Below are 25,344 nucleotides of genomic sequence, written 5' to 3'. Positions count from 1 at the left end.
ATTACTCTGCCTCACAATTTCACTCATCAGGGAAATGTGAAGACCAGTCTTTTAGATTGGACTAATCAAATGGAAGAGGTGGGGAAATGTTACAATTTTCCTGAAATAATCCTTTCCGCGAACTGATAGTAAAGTCAGATTTTAGTGAGTAGACCTTTTTTCTGTAATGTGTTTTCTTTAACTGTAAATAATGCCAATCCATTTCCAGTTTTTAAGTACATTTAATATTGATGGGAGGTTCAAAATGTCAAAATGAGGTTGACGTGTCGGTGAAATGCCTGCTTCCAAAAAAACTAAACTTTGTTCAAATAATTAAATCCATAGAAAAATGGAAGAAGCCTTTTTTGTGGTGCCCATGGAAAATCCAAAAATATGTTTTGACTCATGATGGTTTTGTGACCTCTATACATAGGAGGAAGCTGTTTAAATATTTTGAATCTTTTTTTTTTTTTTTTTTTTTTTTTTTTTTTTTACAGAGACTAGACTGCTTTTGACATTACCGAGCAGCTGCTAAGGTGTATTGAATTGATCTTTTAGCAGTTGCTATATGATGAGTAACATCAGGGATGCACTGTTATTGAAGTTTCAGCTGAGCTGATATAGATAATAATTTTCACAGTAGTGCACAGTAAATTAGTGTTTTCAGTGATTAAGTGAACATTGGATGAGAATCAGCGAAGGTAGTCTATCTTGGAGAAATGAGCATGAACAATTAAGTATTTAATATCGAGATAAGCGATGTAGATGTTTGTAGGTTGTCTTAGACATGGTGTGTATTTAAAATGTCACATCCATGTACAAATTAATATTCAGCTCTGCTTGCATGTGCATTCTTTCGTTCATCCGTGTGGCTTTGTGTTGGCCAGCTGCACACATTTTAAGAAAACTGAATCACAATGCAGCATTAATTTTGGCCTTTAGCGTAAGGAAGACAAGGTGTAATGCTAAAAAAATGCAGTTGCAGATGGTTAATGCCTTGACGCTTTAATAATATTTATATTGTGACATTTTATTCAAGTCCAAGCGTAACACAATCTGTTTTTTTTTTTTTGTTTTTTACTTGGTGAAAGAATAGATCTGGTCATTTGGAAGAATCCAGGTCACAATGTGTGTCTGTTTGTTTTCTGGAGGAGGACTTGGACAGAAGAAATGCATGGCAACTCAGTTGCAATTAAAAATGTTCCATTTCAAGTTTGCTTAAAACAACTGCACCATTCAATCTAATCTGCAGAGCTGTGTTTAGTGAAGATGCAAACAACATTGTACCCTAAAGGGATTGTGAATTTTTTTTTTTTTTTTTTTTTGCTCGTGTCTGCGGTTGCTCCAAGTTGTTTAGATTATCATAATATACTGCTTATCTGAAAACTTTGTGTGAATGTGTTTGATTGGCAGGTGTATAGTCCAGTGAGAATTTAGCTTTATTTTATAATAAGAGTCAAATTTGCATCATAGTGGTAGGTCTTGATTAAATTTGTATTAAATAATCAGACTGTTGCAAGCGTGCATCTTTTACTTCACATTATCAAATGACAAGCAAGTGCATGATGATACAGCTTTTAGGTATCTCAGAATTAATTTCGAGATGTACACGACAGAAATAATGATAGTTTGCTGTTCAGGAAGTGAGTCACATTCAATAAATGAGTGAAATGCAGACTTGAACCCATTTTCTAGTGAATTGGTTCATTCGGGTAATTTGTCCAGGGTTTTTTTTTTTTTAGCATTATTTTTTGCAGTCTTATGACATTTAAGTGTCTACTGCAAAAAAAAAAAAAAAAAAAAAAAGTACTTTTGAAGACTGAAGTGTTTAGACAAAAACTAATTAATTAGCAAATATTTGTAATATAACTTTCAGTTAAAGAATGGGTTTGAAATTGACCTGTTTACTAGACACATGACACACTCTCGCGCTCTCTCTCTCGCGCTCTCTCTCTCTCTCATCTGTTCTGCTTTAGCCACATGTTGAGTGTTGTTCTGGAGCTTAATCCCATGTCATAAAACAGACACTTTTCTTCTCCTCTCTGTCTTGTCTCTTTTCTCTCTCTTTTTTTTTCTCTCTCGTTTCTCTTTTTCTTCCCTCCCATTTTTTATCTCTGGCACACAACTGGAAGATGGTTTTATATTGGAAATGCGAGGGAGAAAAGGAGCAAAAGAAGAAGTGTTCCCAGCTGCATTTGACACACAGCATCGTTAAAGCAGTTCAGTAATGAATCTCTGAATGCCGTCATTCTATTGCTATACCTCGTTCTCTGAGAGCTGAGGTGTGAAATATCTGAAATGGCTGAGAACTTCATTGCTTTCTGTCCGTGCGTCTGCCATAAAGTGTCCTCACCCCTTGGAAGCTCACAGCAATGTTGCCGTATTCCCAGCGGGATACTCGTAATACTCATAATAATCTAATCAAATGAAAGATGACAATATGATTGGTCTTGGTTTTGATTCAGTACTTTTTTTTTCCCTGCTGGAGACACTTTAACAAACAACATCGCCAAAGAGGGTTGTAGTGAAATAGTGACTGTAATCAATTCAAAAGCAGCTTTATTTGTCAGTAGGAGGTAGTAATCTAAAGCAGACCTCTAAAACTCCATGATTTATACTATAGGATTCAAGCAGATGCTTGGAGTATGAAGGCTGGAATGATTAGCCAAAATGAGTAGCAACACAAAATCAGTCAAACGACTACTGTTTGTCTTACTGCGTGAGCTTCTGTGGATTTTTATTTTTTTTTATGTGTACAACTCATTCTCGTTGCAGAGTTTGTTGTCTGTTCATGATACCGTGGCCAGGAAGAGTTACGATCCAGAACTTCCTCCACTGCCAGATGACATTGATGATGAAGAAGATTCTGTCAAGATCATTCGACTGGTCAAGAATAAAGAGCCTTTGGTGAGAGAACTTCCTTCTCACACACACTTACAAACACATGCAAATTTCCACATGCCGTCAAAGCCAGACACACAGAGGCTGCCATAATTCAAGCTCACGTAGTGGAAAACACTCTTGTGAACATGAAGCACATAAATACAAGCGCACTCGCGCGATAGTGTCAGTGATGTGTTTGGCTCGCGCTGCCTGTTCACCCTTATCCTCTAGTTCCTGAGTGACCACATATCCTCCATCTATACATGACACGAGCCACATTCCGCATTACCTTACAGACGCTCTCACCCGCTCTGTGTCCAGCGGTCTCCCGCGGCGTTTAGATGTATGTGTCTGTTCCTCTTTCCCTTACGTGTCGTTCACAGCTCTCTCTAGGCTAGAGTTCTGGCCAACTTTCGCTCCTCCGTTTCGTCTCATTTCTCTGAGAGCTGTCGGAATCAAGACCTCTGTTTACTCGTGTAGTCATCAGCTGCACAAACCTGTTTGGATTCAAGCTCGGGCTGTACTGTACTTTTTAAAAGTGACAATGAATGAGCATTGACATCTATTGGCATTCTTGAGTTTTTAGAATCCCAGAATGACATATTAAATCTTTTTGTATTTAGCTGAGCAGTTTTTGGGTGGTTTGCCAATGTATTAGATTTCTTTTACTACATAACAACAAATATGCTGGACTAAAGTGCTTGTGGGAAGAAAAACATGTTCGACGTGGTAGTGTAGCATAACACTCCTGGACAAATGTTGACTTTATCATTTCTGGACCCAAGATATATGCATGTCTGATTTTAATCAAAGTTTACACTTGGGATGCACATTATGGGTTAACTAGTATTCAACTTAATAGACTGCCAGTGTAATTGGATGTTGCATTCACAGTATTTACACTACCAAGTGTTTGGGGTCAGGAAGTATTTTTTTTAAGAAACAATGCTTTAAATTGATCAAAAGTAAACGGTAACATTTCAAATAATTACTGCTCTTTTGAACTTCCTATTCATGGAAATAGTTTCCACAGAAATATTAATCAGCATTTTAATCTTTTCTTTAAAGTGTCTTGAATGCAAAATCAGTTTATTAAAATTATATCTGAAGGTGATGTGACATTAAAGGTATTACTTAAAAAAATGTTCACCACAGGAATGAATTGCATTTCAAAATATAGTGAAATACTACTATAATTTGAAGTTTAGTTTTTTTGGATCACTTTATTTTAAGGTCCAATTCTCATACTAAACAAACCATTAACTGACTTTTGCCTCAAACTTCTAATCTGCTGCTTATTAATAGTTAGTAAGGTAGTTAAGTTTAGGCACTGGTTAGGATTAGGGGTCATGCAGAATATGTGCTTTTATAAGCACTAACAAACAGCCAAAATGTTAAGAAAAGGCATGCTAATAAGCAGCTAGTTAATAGTAAGAATTGGTCTCTGTTTTTTTTAAATTGAGTTTTACTGTATTTTTTTCTGTATTTGAAATAATAGCTTTTAATAGTAGTTTTAATAGTTAGCAAGGGGTTGAGACTGTTCAGTACTTGGATGGGAGACTTCTTGGGAAAACTTGGTTGCTGCTGTAAAAGGTGTTAGGGAGACCAGCAGGGGGTGCTCACCCTGTGGCCTGTTTGCGTTCTTGAGATAGGAATCTTACACTGTCAAAATGCACCATCCTTTATGAGATGCTAAACCAAGGTCCTGACCCAGGAAGTATTCTAGGTAGAGGTACTATATAACTTTGCCATCCCTGCCAAATTTGCCAACTACCCTTTGTTGTAATTCCTCTATTGATTAGATTTGACCTTATCACTCCTCTCCACCTATAAGCAGATATGCCAAAATGCTCACCACACATTATTATTACGTCACATCATACAAGTTCTTTACATATTTTTGATGTCACAAACAATTTTTATGTATGAGAAATATACACCTCCTGTTCAGTTCCATTGATTTTGTTAATAGCCCTTAATTTGATCAATTAATGAAGATTTTCAAATGCGTTCCACATCCTATGCGTTCAGAATTCAGATTTAACATCTGCAGTTGATCAACATTCGATTTTTTTGTGAAATGAAATGCTAAATAAATCTCCCTTTCCTCTCAATAAACATAGGGCTTTGGTTAGGTATAGTGTGACCTGTGGCCCAAGTCCTCAGCAATTTTAGATGCTGGCTGCCCTTCCAAAACCTCTAGCTGTTTTTCAGACAAGTAAATGTTTTTTATATAATTTTTTTTTTTTTGCTCTCTGATTTGAACTGGAAATTGTATATATCGTCTGCAGACAGCCTGTGCAGTCATTATGACAAAAGCCCTGCAAAGTTGAGCTTTAGTTTCTTTCTTTCTCTGGTGTGTGGTAGTTAGCAGGCCTCGGCGGATGATTCATCGGTTTGTATAATTGTGATTAGTCGAATGGGTAGGATTCAGTAGCTCTGATTAATTGCTATCATTTTTCAGCCCTTGACATCATGCGTATTTTAGTGAGGGGAGTAATGAGGAGAAAGTGGAGGGGGTTCAAGCACTTCGGGGATGGGACCCAAATCCTCAAATGCTCTCCCCTCAATTTGGTAACTTTAACCTGCTGATTTATTAGCAGCAATGGCAGGATGCTGAAATAATTGGGCTTGGATCAGCGTACATGTGGGGTGACGGCAACAGCAACAGAAGTGAGCTCAGCGGTGGATTTTATTGAAAGAATGTGTCATTTTGGATAAGGTTACTGAAAGGTCTATAGGAAGGCGAAAGACTGTGTTGGATAGATAGTGTATATATTCTATCCAGATTTTCAGACTGAGTAATAGGAGAAGAGTAGACGGAACAGACATTTGCCAGTAAGATGATTTGGCTATAGATTGTGTGTGTGCACTCTTTGTTTTGGCGAGCATATCCTCATCTAGGTGCTTATTGCACTTTTAAGATGGAGCCTGCCCAACATCATCTTTCATTCCTAACCATACAGTTTGTCTTTTGGATGTAGTAGTCTTCTTTAATCTCCATGTTGCTCATCCTGAGGGCTGTAGTAATCTACTCCTTCACTTTTTCCAAAATGAGGACCTCCTCTGGCTCCTGTTCTGATTGAATAATTTTTTTTTTAAATCACAAATGACCTCGAGTATAACAGTTTGAGTGAAAAAAGTTGCTAAATTTGGTATACCCACCTACTGCTTTAACGATAGCAGCAAAAGTCTCATTACTTATGTATGTTCATTCCCACACATACACTCAGGTGAGGTCTATTGCATATTTTCCTAATATGATCTCTGCCAGGGTGGATCTCAGGAGGGATTCTTAGTCATAATCAATATATCGTTTTTGCTTTCTGTGTGTTTAGACTCGAGAATCCAGAATTCTGGATTCACATAACACCCCTAAGAATAATATTCTCTATATTTCATTTGACACCACCGATAGATAATGTAAAAAATAACAAGTCAGGATCCTGTAACTTTAAGCAACTCAAAAACAAGTCAAATGGGTACTTTGTTCTTGATTTCATAATTAAATTTGTGAAATCAAGCAAAATCGTAGCATATACTTGCAAACAGAAAAAATTCTAATTATGCGTTCATTTTTGAGAGATGTTAAGATTTGTGAAATCCAGCTCTAGGCATGTTATATGCGTTGTGGTTTTTTTTGTTGTTTTTTTTGAAGAAGACAGTGAATGGCTGAAGTTTGTGTGATTTTTCTCCTCAAACAGTTTCAGTACCCCAGGACAATGTCAATGAAGCATGCAGAACGTCCTAAAACACTTGTTTCTTTTGGCTTATTGCTGTTGACTATTCATGGCAATGAAGTCTATACAGTGGTAGAGGACCAAGTCTCAGAGTCTGTGAAGCCAAAACAAGACTTACTGCTTTGGAAAAAAATGTTTTTGAATGTCTGAGCTTAGATTTGTCATGTTGAGCCTTGGAACACAAGCACAGCCAACAGACTTTCTGTACTATAAAAGTTGTTCTCAAAAACTGTTCTCATTTCCTCTTTGACCTCTCATTGGTTGATGACACACGGCTTCATTAATGTTTCCTCTCCAGCAGCTTTATAGAAAACCTGATGCTAAATAAAGGTGGTGGTGGTTGTTGTTGGTTCTTGATATCAATAGGGTTTATATGTGCCATGAAATTTTATATATGTTAATGACATGCAGAAAGACATTACACAACCTAATAACCAAGTGGTGTCTATTTCTACCTGCATTTGTAGTTGACACTTGCTGCTTAAGGTTTTCATCTGTTCTTTTTTTCTTTCCCCCTCAAGCATATGGGAGGTTATAAGGTCGTCCGTTTGGATTGGTGATGAAAAACCAAGCACTAAGTTAATGTCACTTTCTAGAAATAATGGAAGCACAAATTAGATTAGGGTGAAAGTCAGGAGCACACATGATAGCGCTTTTGGGATACATCTGTGTGCTCGGGAGAAATGCATTATGGCCCTTATGGCTTCGAGTGGAAGAGAACGTTTTCTCCAGTGAGATATTGAGGACAGACACTGACACGCACCATCAGAGGGTAATGTTGACCTGAGAGCTGATGTGTCACTCATCTCATCTACCTGCTGAGATCAGTAAAAACAGTATTTTAGGCTAATACATAAAAGGTCTTTTCATACATTCCTACAGCCTTGTAGGATAAACCTTTTATTATCATTATTTTTTTTATTTTTTTCATTTTAAGCATTTTAGAATGAATGCATTTATTAATGGACAGTTTATTCCTTTAAAAAAATGTTTGAAATACAGATTTATTAGGGTTAAAGTTTGTCAGGGGTCATTATGTAAGAGTGGGGTTCAGGCCTCTCTCCTCTCCTTTTGCTGTTTTTATAATCTTTTATTCTTTCCTCTGCATAGTGTGCTCTGATTTTCCCAAGTATCCATGTTTCTGTCTATATCCTGTTACAGGGTGCACAGGAGGCACTTGAGCACACACATTAACACACACTGTGTTCTTTGTGCAGTAAGGTCTGCTTGTCTTTCGAAGGCATTTCCTCATGTAGGTGAAGGAACAAGATCCGACTTCTGAAAGTGATGTTTCCTTAGTGGGGTACACAGGCAACACGTATAAGACAACCTATGGATAATCTAGTGTCATCAATTTCATTCTTTTGATACTTTGAAACTTTTTTTTTTTTTTTTTTTCCCCACTAAAAATGTTATGCACATTGTTTCAGTTTAATATGTGAGCAGCATAACAAAAGATGTGATCGCAAAACAATCAAGGAAAAAAGGCATTGCGTGCAAAGTAATGCCTTTTTCTTTGACTGAAACATCAAACAAGCATGCAAGAAATCGTTGTTTCTTTTTTTTTTGTGTGTGTTGTACTCTGTAGCTTCAACCACTGATAAATCATATTAGTCCAAAAGCCCACATTAAATAATATTAAAAATAAAATTGATTCTGATTAGCTGCCATTTTTAGTTGCTTTGTGCAGTATTTAGGTTTCAGCTTGGATGGAAAAATCACTTGATGTTGGAAACCTGCTTTGGACTGTGTTTTCCCATTGGATATAAAATGACCGTTTCTTGCTTACAGGGTCATACTGCAGGAGACATGAATGATTGTATCCAGTGTTTTATCCCAGGCCTCAACTTCCTTCTCCAGCTCATTCCCTTTTTACCTCCACCCATTCCCATTTACCTTCCTGTCATTCTTATTTATTTCCATTCAAATCAGGCCTGTCCTGTTTTCAGCACAAACCCTGGCATTCCTCAGCCATTATTACCTTAATGAGACCCAATTTTCCTTTTTTAACATAATACCTGTTAATGATGGAACTGTAATGCAACAGGGTTAAAGCAACACTGAGTGTTTACTGAGCAGGTCATTGAAGGGTCAGTATAACAGTCAGAATATATAAAGGGAATGAAACATCACAGACTCTGTGTTCGTTTTGAGTCTCACTATGTGTTTTTGTGTGTGCATTTATAATTGGATGTTTAGTAATCCTGTTGCCCTGTTTAAAACGTATCTTCTTCCTGCCGGTAAACTTACAGGTGGCATAAATCAGCAGTGATAATTGCAGCTAATTGTGTTTTAATGAGCTCGCTGCTGTTCTTTTTTGCTGTCTTTTCCTCCTCCTAGCTTTCGTCCTGCCAAATCTACAGCAAACACAGCCATTTGGTTCTCTGTAATTTATGTTCATTTGAGCGGCGAGTTGAAGAGCGTGTGTATCGTTGTTTGTTTTCACGCCAGTTTAAGTGACTTTGTGTCAAACACTCGCTCTGTCTCGGGCCTGGGTCTTTGTGTTTGTTTTTTCAGGTCTGCCTTGATGGCTAGAGCTTCGATTCTGCTGAAATGATCTGAACCGTAGACTCTTATTGTAATGACGTTTGAAAAAGTTATGTTATGATAACAGAGAGTATGTTCGAAAACTTTAATATGTTGGCACTATGCACCAAGGAGATCTATAATACAGTTTCCTAAATCTGAATGATCATTAATTGGCTGGCACAGGTGGACCCCCGTCCACACACACTAAATTAATCAAAACTGACACAAAATGTTGTAAAACATTGATATTACAAATAAATATTTTTTGTTCATCAGGGAATCCTGTAAAAATGTACCGTCATTTCCACAAGAATATTAAGCAGTGCCTCTGTTTTCAATTTACAGTAGATTATAGTAAATAAATGTAATATATGATATTTTAAAATATATTCAAATATTAAAACTTTTTTTTTGCAATAATATATAGTGAAAAAGGGCTATTTTTACTTTATCTTTTAACAAATAAATGCAGCCTCTTTTAGCTTAATAAGCATAATCTTGCCAAACCCAATTTTTTTAGCAGTTGTGTGTGCACATATTCACAACTAATTAAAAAATAAAACTGTACAGCTATTTTGTGATTAAAAAAGAAACTGCATTTTGGCAGCTAAATGGTGCAGAAATCAACCATGATGAGCTAATTGGGTCTTCTTAACCAGGCACACCACTTGACCCACTGGCACCCACAACATCTGTTTAACATCTAATGTGCTTGTAGATCATCTTTGTGTATTTTTATAAAAGAAAAGGTTCTCTTCATTGTCTTCATCTAATGCCTCTGTCGTGAGAGTAAGCGACACATGAGCAGTTACTGTCATCACGCAGTCACGAGCGGCGGTGATATGCGTTTGATTTTTGCGTCTGTCAATCTGTCAACTGATGAACCTCTCTGAAGAATGACTTTTGTCTCGGCGCTCTGAGCTCTGCACAGATTAAGCCATCCACTTTTGGCTGGCCTTATAATAACAGTCATAAGCAGTTATGTGCTAAGAGTCTCAGCATATGGAGCTGATCACCTTCACAACTGGCAGCCGTGGGTCACGTTACTGATGAGTAATTTAGGGAGCCGTGGCCTCTTATTCTAACTTGCTTAATTTTTCTTCCATCTCAGTTTCTGCTTTTCCTCTCTCTCTCTCTCTCTCTCTCTCTCTCTCTCTCTCTCTCTCTCTCTCTCTCTCTCTCTCTCTCTCTCTCGACGTTCAGAGGAAAATTTTTCATTAAAGTCTATTTATAGAGCGTGTTTTAATGGGCAACAAGAGGAAATAAGAAAACCTTGAAAATGCTCAATCAAAGAACCTGCTCATTTCCCCCAGCTACCTATTACAAAGTGACCTTACTGCAAGAGTGAAGTTGGACTTGTGAGGATCGTGTGAGCGTGATTACGAGGATGACTAACTCCTGATGGGTAAATCGTGCCTGCGTGATGAGTTTGGTAAATCAGCCTAGTGCAGCGTGGCTCTCTCGGCAGCATGTGTGATTTGGAGGAAGTCAGTGATGTCTGAGGCAGAGAGGATAAACTTGCAACTGAATAATATCCGCTCATGCTCTCACACCAAGAGAGAGAAAAAAACGGACTTCTGTCGTTTGCATGGGTACGTGACAATGAAGAATTTATTTGCTTTAATTCATATCGCTTGGACCCTCCAACTGTGGGCAGGTCTAAGCCAGGCCTCGAGAGATTTGCACTAGAAACTGTGTGTTTGGCTTTTGATCTGTATGTTAGCATTGCAGAATAATGTTTGTCATTACAAGCAAGAAAGATTCATTAGAATGATATGAGAAATATCCTTTCTAATTGGATGTGACAGAAATCTTTGGTCTTGGGTTTTGTTTTGCCTTTATCTTTTATGAAAGCATTATGAATATCTAAGTCTGCCTTGCACTAAGAGGCAGAGAGTGTTGAGTGTGTAATGATGTATTTATTTGAATAATAACCTTGTTGAGTGAATAATGATCTTTTCCAGCACACTGGGAAAAAAACTCCTTCCACACACGATTAAACAGACTACTGTACCTTCAGTTTAGATATTTATTTATTTTTGTAATTCATGTTTTGATTAAAAAGGAACTTTTTTTGGAATGGTTCTACTGTTCACTTTATCACATTTTACCAAATTTGCATGGTATATCTGTTTTCTAATTCTCTTTCTTTACTCCCCTTCTCTCTCAATCTCCCTCATGTGTGTCATAAACACCACTGTTTTATCTCACTTTGAGACGTAACAGCTAAACTGATCGCTGCTTTCTGTCACCTCCCAAAGCTCCAGGCCAATCGCTGCCTTGTCCTCCCAGGTCACCAAATTGTTCCAATTATTTGATCAACAGGAAATATTCAAAGACTTCTGAAGGGAGCGTCGACAAACGGCTGCTCTTTCCATCTTAAAAGCTGTGTTTAACACATCAGAGGAGGACCTTGAGCTAATGTATTAGTCATGATGATGACATCGCAAAATCATTACAGGTGACCAAGTCATCAAAACTGCTTTGACGGCAGATTATTGGTCTTACTGAGCTAAGGCAGATAGAAGAGGAACGTTTGTGTGTCTTCAGCGATGTCTTTATGTAGGGTTTTAAAAAGCCTATTGATGTGCCAATGGAAGAGGTTTGTCAAGGTTTTTTCACCTCTTTTAGACACCTGAAATGAGGTGAGGTAAAAGCAGCAATAGGTTTTAAACACACATGCACACTGGAGGAACCGCTCCGCACCTTCATCCACTGTCACGGATGCTTCAGAAATAATAACAGCCTTTGAGACACTGATGCAGAAAACAGAGGGTGAAAGAAGGCAGACTGAAACTCAAACTGCCTGACATGTTTGTGTGTGAATAGCCATGCTCCCTGCTAGGAGTCTTAGTCTCGCTGTCTAATTTCACATGGCTCCAGACTGTGACTAAAACTATAAAAATATTAATTTGCCAGTGAAGTTCTTGCTGTGGTCATCATTGGCGACTATAAATATATACATGATTTTGAACATAATGTTTTTTTTTCCTTGATTGTTTTGTGATCACATCTTTCTGCTTACATATTAAATTAAAACAATTTGCATATAATTTTTTTTGCCACAAAAAAATTTATTATAGGTATTCGCTTCAATTTTAGGCCAAAATCATAATGACATTTAGGCAATAAATATGGTTTGGCATATAATCTTTCATGCGGCAGGCAAGATTGCCTCAAGCGACGAATGAACCTATTATCCTTTTTACATCTGTTAATGAAAAAGCTTGTTCATTGTTTCAAACTGCAGAAAATGTGTAAAGCTTGTAAACACTGGAATATAATAATACCTTTACCTCAAAATAACCAAAGCTCAACAGTCAGCTATAAAGAAAATTGGAATTTGCTTTATATATTAGAATAATATAATATAAAATGCGTCTATTCTGTGGCACCTAAATTAGGCTAATTTAATTTATTTATTAAAGGGGTTTTTTTTTTTTTTTTTTTTTTGGAGCCCCGTTTCGCCATGTGTGTGGTGACAGCCCATGCTGTGAGCGTCTGGACACATGTGTCTCTGTTGCAGCAGCACATGAGTATAGATGGCGGCAGGATGACACACAGAGCTGGCATATTGTTGGCAGTCTAGTTCCACGGATGGCTTATGCTTTTGCATTCCTGCTTGTGTTTTTGGCAGTCATAGCGGTCCATTTAAATCCATTAAGTGGTTGTGTGCATCTAGCCATACTCGATAGTTTGAGAGCGTTTACTTTACTGTGCACAAACGCACAGAAACTCAGTGGGTCTTTATTAGTTTTTATGCCAGTAGGTGGTGGCAATTTCTTGTTATGCAGCGAATCGCTGAATAATTAGTTAAACTGGTCTGTTTAAAAACACTAATCCATTCAACAATGAATTAAGTGAATACTTTTAAATACTTCTCTCCTCAACCATCAATCTCAAAAGCGTTTTGAGGATTCAGTTCAGTACTACAAAGTATGATGGGTTATGGACAAATGTTAGCCATAGGATTGTGCATCAGTCCATTTTCCAAAAATCTGCCAGAAATGGTAGACTACCTGGAGACTTACTCTTTGGGACATGCAGTACTTATTCTAATCTCACATATTATTTAGCATGGGTGTTATGCACATTTGGATGCATTGACTGAATCAACGACTCACAGATGAATGCAATCAATTCTCTCACAAACTGATTTATTCAACAACACAAAACGTTTTCGTTAATCATTGAGTATTTCAGCTGATACAATCCAAAACACTGATTCAGTAATGAAACGTTTTTCTTCAGAGTCTTTGAATCATTTATTTAGCCATTTTAACATTTGTTTAACATTTCTAATTCATTAGAAAACCGGTTTAATTAACAGGTGTGCATATAAACCTGTGCACTCTTAATTGCACCTTTTCTTTGACTTGACTAAATGTGATTGACAATTAGTATGTGTTTTACAGGGTGCCACCATAAAGAAGGATGAACACAGTGGAGCAATCTTAGTGGCACGCATCATGAGAGGCGGGGCAGCAGACAGAAGTGGTGGGTGCTAATGTATCTCTTCTCTCTGTACACAAATGCTCTGTAACAGCACCCAGATGTTTAGTTTGTTTACACAAAGCCTGAGATGGTTTATTACACTGAATAAACGTCTGAAGAACTGTATGTGGTCTCTTAACTTCTCTTTGTTCCGTCCAGGTCTGATACATGTCGGGGATGAGCTGAAAGAGGTCAACGGTATTCCTGTAGATGACAAAAAACCTGAGGAAATAATTCGCATCCTGGTATGCATGCGTGTCTGTAGCCTGTCAACATGAAACAGCATGTTTAACTCTTGTAATACATGTATGAAACATTATATGCTATGAAGTTAATATGTGGTTAAAAGTTTCCCTGGCTGTTTCAGCAGAAATAAAAAGCTATGAAATGGATAGAATTAAATGAATAATGTGCACTGCTGCATTAATTATTTTTTTATGTGCTTAAATGGTTGCTTATGGTTTGATGTTGTCTTTTTTTCACTCTATTAATAGTCCCAGTCGCAAGGTGCCATTACATTTAAAGTGGTCCCAGGTATCAAAGAGGAGGCACAAAGCAAAGAACCCAAGGTACAATTCATCCTTACTATTGCCGATCTGACATGATGGTGAGAGAAAGAGTTGACCTAAATGTGATGTTCTATTCAAAGAGTGGGGGAGCTGTTCCTTGTACAAAGTACCACAGTGCTGCTGGTTTGATTAATCTTTGTTCCCTTACAAGTTAGCTTACAAATATTCTGTAAATCTGTTCCTAAACTGTCTATATAAACTGTCTGTTCCTGCTGTCTGCATGAAAGCTAAACATTGACTGATTTGAATGCTGTATGTATGCAGCTGCACACACGGCACTCTTCATGTGAAGCCTAGGAAATCATTACCTCCTGATTGATTCCAATAGAATTGAGACCATGTTGCTAAACTGAAGTTAAGATGCAATTAAAGACTAAACACAGATTAGGTAAAAGTATTGTGTGATGGGTTAGGTAAAAAAAATGTTAAGCCAAATTTTGCCGTGCATTTTAAGATTCATTTGTCCCTGAAGAAATAAATGAAATACTGACTGAAATTTCAGTCAAAATATCATACTTGTAAATTAATATCATGAATGTTCTTAAACATCCCTAAGTGTTTTATGACGGAGCCTTTAGATACACTGCGATCAAATTCATTTATTTTTTTTTTTTAATCTAAGGTATTTGTTGAAATATTTATATGGCTAAATTTATTTAAATCAACAAAAAAGATAAATTAAAATATTGTGAAATATTCTAACATTTAAAATGACTGCTTTCTATTTCATGCATTTGAAAATGTTATGGCAAACCTTCATTTCCAGCAGCCTTTATTCCAGTCTTCAGTGTCAAATAATGCTTAAAATAACATTTTAATATGCCCATTTGGTATCATTTTAGAATTTCTCATTACTATCAAAAGCGAAATGAAAAAACTGTTGTTTAACTTTTCAAAAGAGCATTTATGTTTAAAACATGTATATTTAATGCATCCTTGTTAATTATGAAAGTAAATGTGTAAATTTTTTATTTTTATTTTTTTAATTAAGGGCTGTCCCATTTCTATGTGAGTCTATACTTATATTCTTTTACTGTGCTTTAATGGTTTAAATATAAAATCAGTTTTGAATTTAGTCATAACCCGTGTGTGTGTGCGCGTTATCCGTAGTTTACTGTTTTCCGCACGTGTAATGAATATGTTGAAGTGCTGCTAATTGGCTGCACATGTGTAAGAGGGATAAAAAAATGATGGAGTGCTAGACCGAGATGAAGAGTTCCCTCAGGATGTATTGGTGTGTTTGGGGGGAACATTCTCCTCTGTAACATCATTTTTCTGTATGGCACATGCAGCTCTCTAAATCAACACAAGCCACTGCTCTGTGCCTTGGGAACTTTGCTGTCTCTCAATAGCCCTTCTTATTTGTCTTTTCTTTTTTTTTTTTAATTCATTAGACATGTCAGCACAGTCACTCCATTCCTTTAAACATCCCAAGATCTTCTTTGTTTGAGAAAAACGCTAATGAGAATCGCACAGAATTTCCAATTGTTGCATTGCACTGCGTATGTGTGGAAAATAAGCCTGCCTGCTACCAAAAATGCACCTTTATTTGGTCATGCTTTAGAGACAGGGATGGAGCAGATGTGATTTGAATCTCATCCTTCTCTAATTTCGTTTTAATCCACTTAATGTTGTTCATCTTAAAGCTTTTTCTCTCTCTCTTGCTCTTCAGATGTTTGTAAAGGCTCTTTTTGACTACAATCCAGCTGAGGATAAGGCGATCCCTTGCAAGGAGGCAGGCTTGGCATTTAGGAAGGGAGATATCCTGCAGGTTATGAGCCAGGACGATGCCACCTGGTGGCAAGCCAAACTGGATGGTGATGGCAACCCGCGCGCAGGACTCATCCCATCCAAACACTTTCAGGAGAGGTTAGCCAATGCTTTTCTCTCTTGCCTGCTCCTTTCATCCCACTTTCACCAGTTTTAAATTCAACAGCACTCCATGACTCCATCATCCTGTCCGCCCTCTGTCCAGCCCCCTCATATATCATATTCTCCTGTCATGCATCCATCTCTCTGTCTCTCGATCATTCCAGACTTCTTCCACTCCATTACAACCTGACTTTCACTCCCTAGTATGAAAGGAATGGCTTTTTTTTTTGTCTTTCTCGTCATTTTTTTCCCTTTTTGTGCAAGAGGGCTCGGCCAAAATACTTTGGATTTCCGTGGCTGTCTGGGCTGGAATGAGTAATGACAGACAGTGATAGCACTGGTTCACATCCACTTTGGACGTCCACACACGGAAAATTGCACATCAGTGGCGTTCTTTGTAAAGTGGACTCTGACGTGCGTGCACATGTGCTCTGCCTTAGGAAATAGGTTCTTTGCTCTATTTCTCTTGAAAAAAGTAACTTTCAATTGTAAAACACATTTTTGAACCTGTCAGATGTACAGTAGCAAGTGCTGTTTCTGGCTGACCATTCATTCTCTCGCTCACTCACACACTCTTCACTCACTAATGGATACTTAGGCAGGTAGCTCTGCATTGTAGTGAAGTGTTTAGTGATCCCAATACAGCCGTGAAATCTGGTGGTTTTATTGCGTGTCTCTGTATGGCTGCACTCACGATAACAGAATAAGTTTGTCAAGTACTACATTTCTAATTAAGTTACATTTACACGTTTTGGTTATAAACGAGTGTGACAAGTGTGTTAGATTGACAAAAATGTAAGGGAGTTATTTTGACAGCGGTTGATTTTTATATTTGGTGGATGAAATTTCTTATCAATCTCATCGCTCCTATCAAAGTAAATGCATGTGTCGGTTTTAAAAAATTTGTTTAAGCGTAGATTATTTATTTTATTTCTCTTTCACTTCTTTCAGGAGGTTGGCAACCTGGAAACCCATGACCGTCACTACTCTTCAGAGAACCCCCAGCAAAAGATTTTGTAAGGACCATACTCATACAATCACACAGCAGCTAAAACAACCACTGAAACACGCACATACACAGCAGTGCTCAACAATACGATTTTTTTTTTTTTGTGTGTGCACTCCAATCTACTAGGCTATTAACAGTGTTTTTTTATATATAATATTTGTATTTGTGTCTTTTTTTGCACAAAGTTGGAACCTATAATACCTGTAATGTAACCTTTCAACACTTTAGAGAATGATAGTATATGATGCAAAACATTATTGATCAGCTTGTCATTTAAAAAATTTTTTTGGTACTTTCGAGACAAATCATTTTAGCATTTTTGACCAAATCTTACTCATATCGGCAGCTAGGCATTATTTTGGAAAAAAAAAATTATAATTTGCAAAACAATGTTGATAAAATGACTGATACAGTGGTTTTCCAAGGCCTATCAGGGGCCTCAACAAACCTTCAGAAAGACCGAAAGTTGATTTTAAAGTTTAATGCATTTTAAATAATAATAAATGTTTAACTCTTATTTTTATTAATAAATTCTTATTAGTCTATGTAAATGGGTAGTTAACGTATCAACATCAGGCCTACATATAACAAGGCCTACAACCTGAACTATATATATATATATATATATATATATATATATATATATATATATATATATATATATATATATATATATAATACTCATCCTTTTGTTTCTGTACTACTGCAGCAAAGATCTTTTAAACGGCATCTGCAATGAATGGGCCTCTTGCATGTGACAGTGACGTGACTCTTTGAGTAGAGCAATGCCTAGAAAAAAAAAAGAATCATAAGAACAGCAACCGGAAAAGATTAGATGAGAGGGAGGAAAGGTTGGGAAGTGCAAGGTGAAGTGAACGCGGTCAGAAAGCCCAGACTCCCCTGATTGGTGCCAGGCAGATATGTGCGCACATGTGTATTCATGTACATGTGCGTTAATGCACGCCTGGACATAAGCTTCCTCTCCTGGTTTCCATTAATCTCTCATGTCTGATTATTGCATGCGTTTGAGCGTGTATTTGTACGCCACAGCTCTAATCTCTCCCACTGGCTGACAGCAGGGGTCTTTACGGAGCTGTGCTGGGTTGCTCTCTACACATGGGCACACTTAAGACTCGCCACGAGACAGACTCACAGCAACACTCTCGACATGTTGTCGTCATCCGGACAGCTCCACACACACTTGATTGAATAAAACGGCGATTCTGGATTCTTATCCCTCCCTGCCACATGCTCGGCCTCCCTCTTCTTCAATTTTTCTCCTTCACTCTATCAGCTGCTTCAAACAATGAGTTGATGTGCATATCACTGAGGTATCGGTTCTTGATGAGTTTTCCAGGACCACCCCAGGAGTCTCGAAGCTGCTGTCGTCTTTCTAACAAATAAGCATAAGTAATATTAAAGTGCTGCGTTTATTCGACTTTTCAAGAGTATGACATTTCAGAATGACGTCACGTATGGGACTTTGAAAGAAAAACTGAAAGCTCAATTACTTGACCAGAAACGGACCGTATACAATATCAATCCAAATGTGTTCTCACACAGGTTTAGATGTGTATAAGTGTGCTTGGAAGGAAGAGGTTTGTTTGTTCGAAACTGCATGAGCGTGTGCTTTTGAGAGTAAGACCATCTGTCCACTGGCCTGCAGTGCAGTGACGTTTGCCCATATTTCAAAGAGCAGAGATGAGGGGCTCTCTTTGGATGACTGAACACACGCTAGTGCTTTGCTCTGCAGATATGTGCGCTCGCATAAAGCCTTATTATCAGAACAGCATGATCACTAGCTGAGGCTATATGTCATATCCATTGCAAACCACATCCATGCACGGTTAGAGAATGTACTGTAAAACTGTGCGTTTTCACAGGCACAGAATTTTTTTCAATCATTTACGAGCATGGAAGCATCACATCAATTATGAAAATTAAATTAAAAAATAATAGATTCACCAGTTTGTTTTTGACTTCAAGACAACACCGATTCGGCGACACAAGGAGCTTAAATATCATCTTATGATGTTGGGTGACCATATCTGTGTAGTGGAGGTTTCAGTTAGAATTTTTATTCCATACTTGATGCCACTGCCAGACAAAAAAAATCGAGGACAGCTGTGGTAAAATGAGATAAAACGAGCGGACAGAAAGATCGTCAAAACTCTTCACTTTTGCAGTGCACACTTCTTATCAGAATAGATTTAAATAATGTTATGGATGCAACAAAAACATAACAACAAAAGATAATACTTTATTTGCGTCCAAAGATTTCTTTATGCATCTCACTAAGTTAAGTTGTATGAAAAATGTGTCAATTTGTTGTTTCACAAATGCACACAATTTATATCCTTAATTTTTTTTGTATATACATTGCTGTGATTTAATAGTGGCCTTCTGAATTCAAATATATACATCTTCATGACTTGATAGACATGGTGAGTTTGTCTTAACTATACACATTAGATGTGAGTCACTCAACCAGAGGTAATCCCATCAGATCATCTATCCGTTGGGTGAGCGTGTACGGGTCGGACAATCTGGTTTCGTTCATTTTAAAATTAACCTTTTCAAATAGCAGTCACAGTCCTGGACAGTGACTGTTCAGGGACTATAAGGTCGATAGAAGCAATCAAAACCAATGAGTCTCGGTTAGATATATGTAGTGTCAGAGGGAATAGAATGTTTTGTTTTTTTGGTGAACATTTAATCCTTAACAATCGAATTGTGAACATCCATGCATATGTTTTTTGTTTGTTTGTTTTGTTTTGGGGTTTTTTTTCTACTAAAACGTAATAAGCCAATCTTCCAATCAAGCTACATTGTTGTAATATATTGCATGCCTGTATTCAGATCTCCATGTAGTCAACTGATAGAACTTGATAGAACTGATAGAACAACTGATGGTCCCTGTACTATACATTTGTTTAATAATCCCTTTTATATGTCAAATCTGCAACCTTCTAGTTATCCACCCTGTCATTAGTATGTGGTTTCTATAGACTTCAATAGTCTGATAACATTGATTACAAGTGGATTAATACAACTCTTAATACATCTTATCCTTTCGTCATCTCTTACAATGAACTTTTCTCTCTATCTCTTGTGTCTTTATGAGAACATTTGTCTTTCAGTCATACTAGCTGCATTTACATGCAACCTAATTTCAGCTAATAATCCTCATGCAATCAAATAGCAGTTGGTAACCTTAACATCTTCAGGACCACTGATTACAAGCTTCTTGTTATTGTAGTGTTGACGCATTGCACGTAGAACAATTTTCTTCGGGTTATATGCACATGTCAACTGATATATTTACATAGGGTGCATATAAACAGTACATGTGTAACCTACAGCGGTATTGGTTTAAATCTGTTTGTAAACACAGTGTGTTGGTAGGCCTATCCTGCCTCTTCACATGCTCTGGTTTGTGCCCTTTGTTTGTTTGACCAGATATAGTTTCATCCCAATTGTTCCATCATCATCGTAGATATGGAAACAATTTAAGCGCCCCTTTAATCTAAGCTCACCATCCCCACTTATTTGTATTAATCATCTGTTCTAGATGAATTGTTTTAAGCAAAAGGCATCTGTTATCTTTCAAATTATCGTGTCATGTAGAAACGGCACAATTTCAACATTCTTGTTTTCATATTTGCGCAGTCCAGTTTATATATTTTATGGTCCTTTGTGACCAAATGCCATTTAAATCCAAATAGGTGGAAATGGACACATTTTACTGAAAAGTTAAGTTCTTTTCTGATTTAGTTTCTCTGAAGAAACATGAGTTATCCATTTTCACCTGTAAATCGTACCCATTTACGTTGTATTTTTTTTTCTTATTCTAAGGTTAGTGGCCTCTCTTTTCTCAGACTTTAAAAGTACCCTTAGATCTCCCTTTCTTTTCTTTTTTCTTTTTTTTTTTATTAATTTTGTGTTTTTGGTCCTTTGGGTCACACTGACAAGAAGGCAGATGCCTAAGGATTCACTTGACTGATAGCACACAAAAGATTTTACTGCCCTCCATCCTTCTCTTCATGGTATTGCTTTTTTGGCAGGACTGTGTGGATGTGTATGGCAGGCTGTGTAGATGCTGCCCTTTGCTCGTGTGTGTTTTGATTTAAGCTTGTTTAGTAGAATTGAGACCACATGAACTGGAGGAAGCTTTTAAAGTGACTCCAAATGTTCTCATGTCTTCAGGCCTGCACATGCACACTCAGAAACACTTTCTCCGCTGTTATGAACTGTGTTAGTTGTTCAGTAGTTACAGTTTCCTATGAAGTAAGCAGTGGTTTACCACTTAGTAGCATACTAAAGACTTTTCATAGAAAACAAACATACAGTTTTACATTTAGTCTGACATTTTAAAGGGACAGTTCACCCAGAATTGAAAACTGTGATCAATTAGTCACCCACATGTTGTTCCAAACCTGTATGACTCACTTTTTTGTAAAAAAAAATTTAATTTACTTTATGAAGAATATTGGAGAGAAAACCACTTTGGATCCCACTGATTTGAATTTAAACGGCAGACGAAATTAAAACAAGTTTTGTTGAACTGTTCCTTTTTAAATTTGTATATTTCAGTGTATTTCAGAAGTCATGTTTGTAATGTGTGCTTCCAGTCACATGACTATATCTTTCCTGTTTTTTGGGGGTTTTTTTTCCCTTCATAAGATGATGAGATGGTTGAATGGGGTAGGTCAGTTTCTTCTTCCTCCACTCTTTTGTCCTCCTTATCCCGTTCTTGTTCTGTTTTTTTTAACTTTTTGTTTATCATATTCCTTTCTTTGCTTTCCCAGTGGAGGACATTGAAGGTACACCTTTCAGACTAACTCTGATTCGCCTATTAGATGTCATAGCAATTAGATCATTGGCGTGGGGACCCCTGTATGTGGTAACAGAGTACCCAAACAATGAAGACACGGTTGATTAGCATTCATTGGACCACAACCACCTAATGGAGCGTAGCAGAGTGTGTAAAGAGGCCAAGAGTTCACTATACTGTATCTTTCTCTTGCACAAAGACATACACTCACAGGCGCACAATACATCCATTTTTGCCTTTCCAACTGTGCCTTACCCTTTAAATTATATTAGTATGAGTGCTCCGATGAATCCCATCCATTTTAGTCTTTCCTTATGATGGACCGTGTGAATGTGAGTTTTGAACGTGAATGTTTCCCTCAGTATTTCATCGTCTTATTGTTGTGTAAGATGCAAAAGATTTTTTGAATAACTTCTTCTTTATCCCATCTGTAAGATATGTATTGGATGCATTATGAGTTGTGTCTAATAGACAAAAGAAATCTGAAGTTTATGGCCCACATGGAAAGTTGTGAATTTTGAATACAAACGCTGCCAATGGATCCGTCCACCTGGTTCGGCTGTAGAGGATCAGTTGATGAAGAAATATGATAGTTGTGTTAGTGTGTAAAATACACAGCGGTTCAAAAGTCTGGGGTCTGTAATGTTTAAAAAAAAATTCTCTTATGCTCACTGAAACTGCTTTATTGCATTTTTGACCAAACAAATGCAATGTCATTATGGTTAAAAAAGGCCTACCTGTTTTCTATTTAATGTATTTTAAAATGTTCCTGATGGCAAAGCTGAATTTTTAGCAGCCATTATTCAAGTCATCTCTTTCACGTGATTATTGTACCATATTATGATACAACTGAGTACATTTTGAAAGATATTTTTTTCCCCCAGAATTTTGATGAGCAAAATTTTTGTTTAATAGTGTCTTTAATGTCACTTTTGATCAATGTAATGCATCCAAAAATTTAATTTAATTTTTTTTTTTTTTTTTTTACTGATCCCAAACTTTTAAATGGTACTGTGATCATTGCCAGTTTTTTTTGTTTTTTGTGTGTGTGTGTGTGTGTGTGTGTGTGTTTTTTGTTTTGTTATATAGCAGTGTTCCTAACTTCTCTAATATAAATCTGTCCTGATTCCTTCTGCCTTTCATAATTTGAAGAGGACACTGAGTTTGCTTCCTATTTAAGCGGACTCCATATTGGTGAGCTCTTTTTGATTATGCTTGATTTTGTGTTCGTCGTCTGTCCCATATCATTCCTCTTCTGTCTCATTCATATTATTGATGAAGAGCTTGTATATCCCTTTCTGTGTCACTCTCTCCTAACAGTTTCATGTGCTGTTAGCGTCGCCTCCCTCTCTTTCTCCTCCTCTGTGTGTGTCTGCGGACAAAAATCTTTTCTGACATGTGGCTGCACGCTGTTGCATGTCCTATAGTATCATTGTCTAGTTTCCTTCTGGCTTCACGTATCTCATAATTTATAAGTGGTAGCAGTCTGCGTTTTCTGTCTGTATTTCTTTTTTCCCCTGTGGCAGTTGCCATGGTCATTGCCATGTGCTTTGTATGTTTTATCGAAGATTGACTTTGTTATTGTTAGTAGCAATTCCGGAGTGTTGTTAAGTCTCATTCGCAAAGCAGAGCAGAGAATCAAACTGATATCAGTGAAATCTAAGTACTCTCTATAGTGCTGTGGTTAAAAAGAGGCAAACGCTCACTAGTTTCTCAAACAATCGCCCTGAGCAGCTGTACTTTCTGATTTTCCTGCGCCCTGGCAGTGTTTTTATTTTAAATAGCTCTTTGTGAATGTTAAACATATTGCAGTTAAAGGCACTGGTTCATTTCCAGGCTTTGTGGTGGAGGTCCGGCAGGCTCTTGATGTGGTGTGTGTTGGACATTGGGCTGTTTGAAGGCCAGCTCTCAGTCAGGCCTTAGTCTGGTTTCCATCTCCAGCGTGAGTTTGTGGAAAATGAGTGTGCTGTAGCGCTCTCATTATCTGTCACCGCACAGACTCATGTACTCTGTTGTACAGTATGCCCGTCTGGGACAGCTCTGTTCAGTGGCCACAAAAAGTACAGTGTTTCAGTGGATCCTTAAGTATTAAATATCTTAAATGGTACAAAAATCATTTATCATTTGCAAGAGTCTTCGGTTTCAGTTCACGGCAATTTCCCCTCAGTGTTCTGTAATCACTCCATTCTAGATCTACTCCAGGTTTTCCATTTCCTGTTCAAAAATTTGTGCAAATCAGTTATTTTTGTTCTTCAGTTTCGGTGAATTTGTCAATATAATATAATTGTATAGCTATTTTTTGTTTCATGTCGTTTAAAGTCTCACCAAGGCTGCATTTATTTGATCAAAATACAGTGAAACTGTATTATTATAAAATATATTATGGCAATGCAGTGTTATATGTCCCCCGTTTAATGCAAAATCAAAGGGTTAGTTCAGCCCAAAAATTAGACAGTTTTGAGTAACCCTTTATTTTATGATTATTTATTCTATTGCTTATTAGCGTGCTTATTAGTAGAATATTAGACATTTATCAGTGCTAATTAAGCACATAATACCTTATTCAACATTACCTTTTTTTTTACATCGCTCATCCTACCCAATGCCTAACAACTACCTTACTATCTAATAATATGCAGCAAATTAAGAATTTGAGGTAAACATCGTAATTAAGTTAACAAGTGTTACCAAATTCTGTCATTATTTACTCGCCCTCATGTAGTTCCCAACCAGTAAGACCTTCATTCATCTTCTGAACACAAATTAAGATATTTTTGATGAAATTTGAGAGCCATCTGACCCTCCATAGACCGTAAAGCAACAAGGAAGAACAGTTGAATTTATTTATTTTTTCTTTGCATAAAAAAAAGTGTTCTCATGGTGTCACAAAACTGAAGTTAAGCCACTGATGTCACATGGACGGTTTTACTGAGCTGGGAACGTCTCGCTTGTTTTACTGTCTGTGGAGGATCAGATGTCTCTTTCTGATTTTATCAAATATATCTTAATTCATGTTCTGAAGATGAACGAAGGTTTTAGCGGATTGGAATAATATGAGCGCGAGTAGTTAATGACAAAATTTTTATTTTAGGGTGAACTAACTCTTTAACAGTATTAATATAAAATACTAAGCCCAAATTTTTGTGCACTACTTTATATTGTATATAAGTACAGCGTATTAATTACGTTTTTCTTTTCTAACATATTTACATTGGTTTCTTTATGGGGAGTGTACAGTGTGTTCTGACAATTGGCCGAATATCTCCCCTCGCTCTTTCTCTTTCTCTTTCTCTTTCTCTTTCTTTCTTTCTCTTTCTCTCTCTCTCTCTCTCTCTCTCTCTCTCTCTCTCTCTCTCTCTCTCTCTCTCTCTCTCTCTCTCTCTCTCTCTCTCTCATAGACATTAGGCTGTTTGTGTAAACCCTAAGCCGCTGGCC

At 37.2% G+C, this 25,344-nt stretch overlaps 1 protein-coding gene across 1 annotated transcript in view; it reads left to right on the top strand.

Moving 5' to 3' along the window:
* The window catches only part of mpp7a (membrane palmitoylated protein 7a), a 91,703-nt gene that overhangs the window by 41,670 nt on the left and 24,689 nt on the right, over positions 1-25,344 (top strand). Inside the window, exons 6-11 of the mRNA XM_043229448.1 lie at positions 2,755-2,886; positions 13,547-13,628; positions 13,785-13,870; positions 14,120-14,194; positions 15,867-16,063; positions 17,018-17,082. Coding sequence (XP_043085383.1) covers positions 2,755-2,886; positions 13,547-13,628; positions 13,785-13,870; positions 14,120-14,194; positions 15,867-16,063; positions 17,018-17,082 — 637 coding nt within the window. The remainder of the gene's footprint in view (positions 1-2,754; positions 2,887-13,546; positions 13,629-13,784; positions 13,871-14,119; positions 14,195-15,866; positions 16,064-17,017; positions 17,083-25,344) is intronic.

Source organism: Puntigrus tetrazona, unplaced genomic scaffold (genome assembly GCF_018831695.1).
Source record: "Puntigrus tetrazona isolate hp1 unplaced genomic scaffold, ASM1883169v1 S000000005, whole genome shotgun sequence".
In the NCBI taxonomy this organism is placed as follows: domain Eukaryota; kingdom Metazoa; phylum Chordata; class Actinopteri; order Cypriniformes; family Cyprinidae; genus Puntigrus; species Puntigrus tetrazona.
The sequence above is the reverse complement of the archived record's forward strand: the minus strand, read 5'-3'. Positions and strand labels throughout refer to the sequence as shown.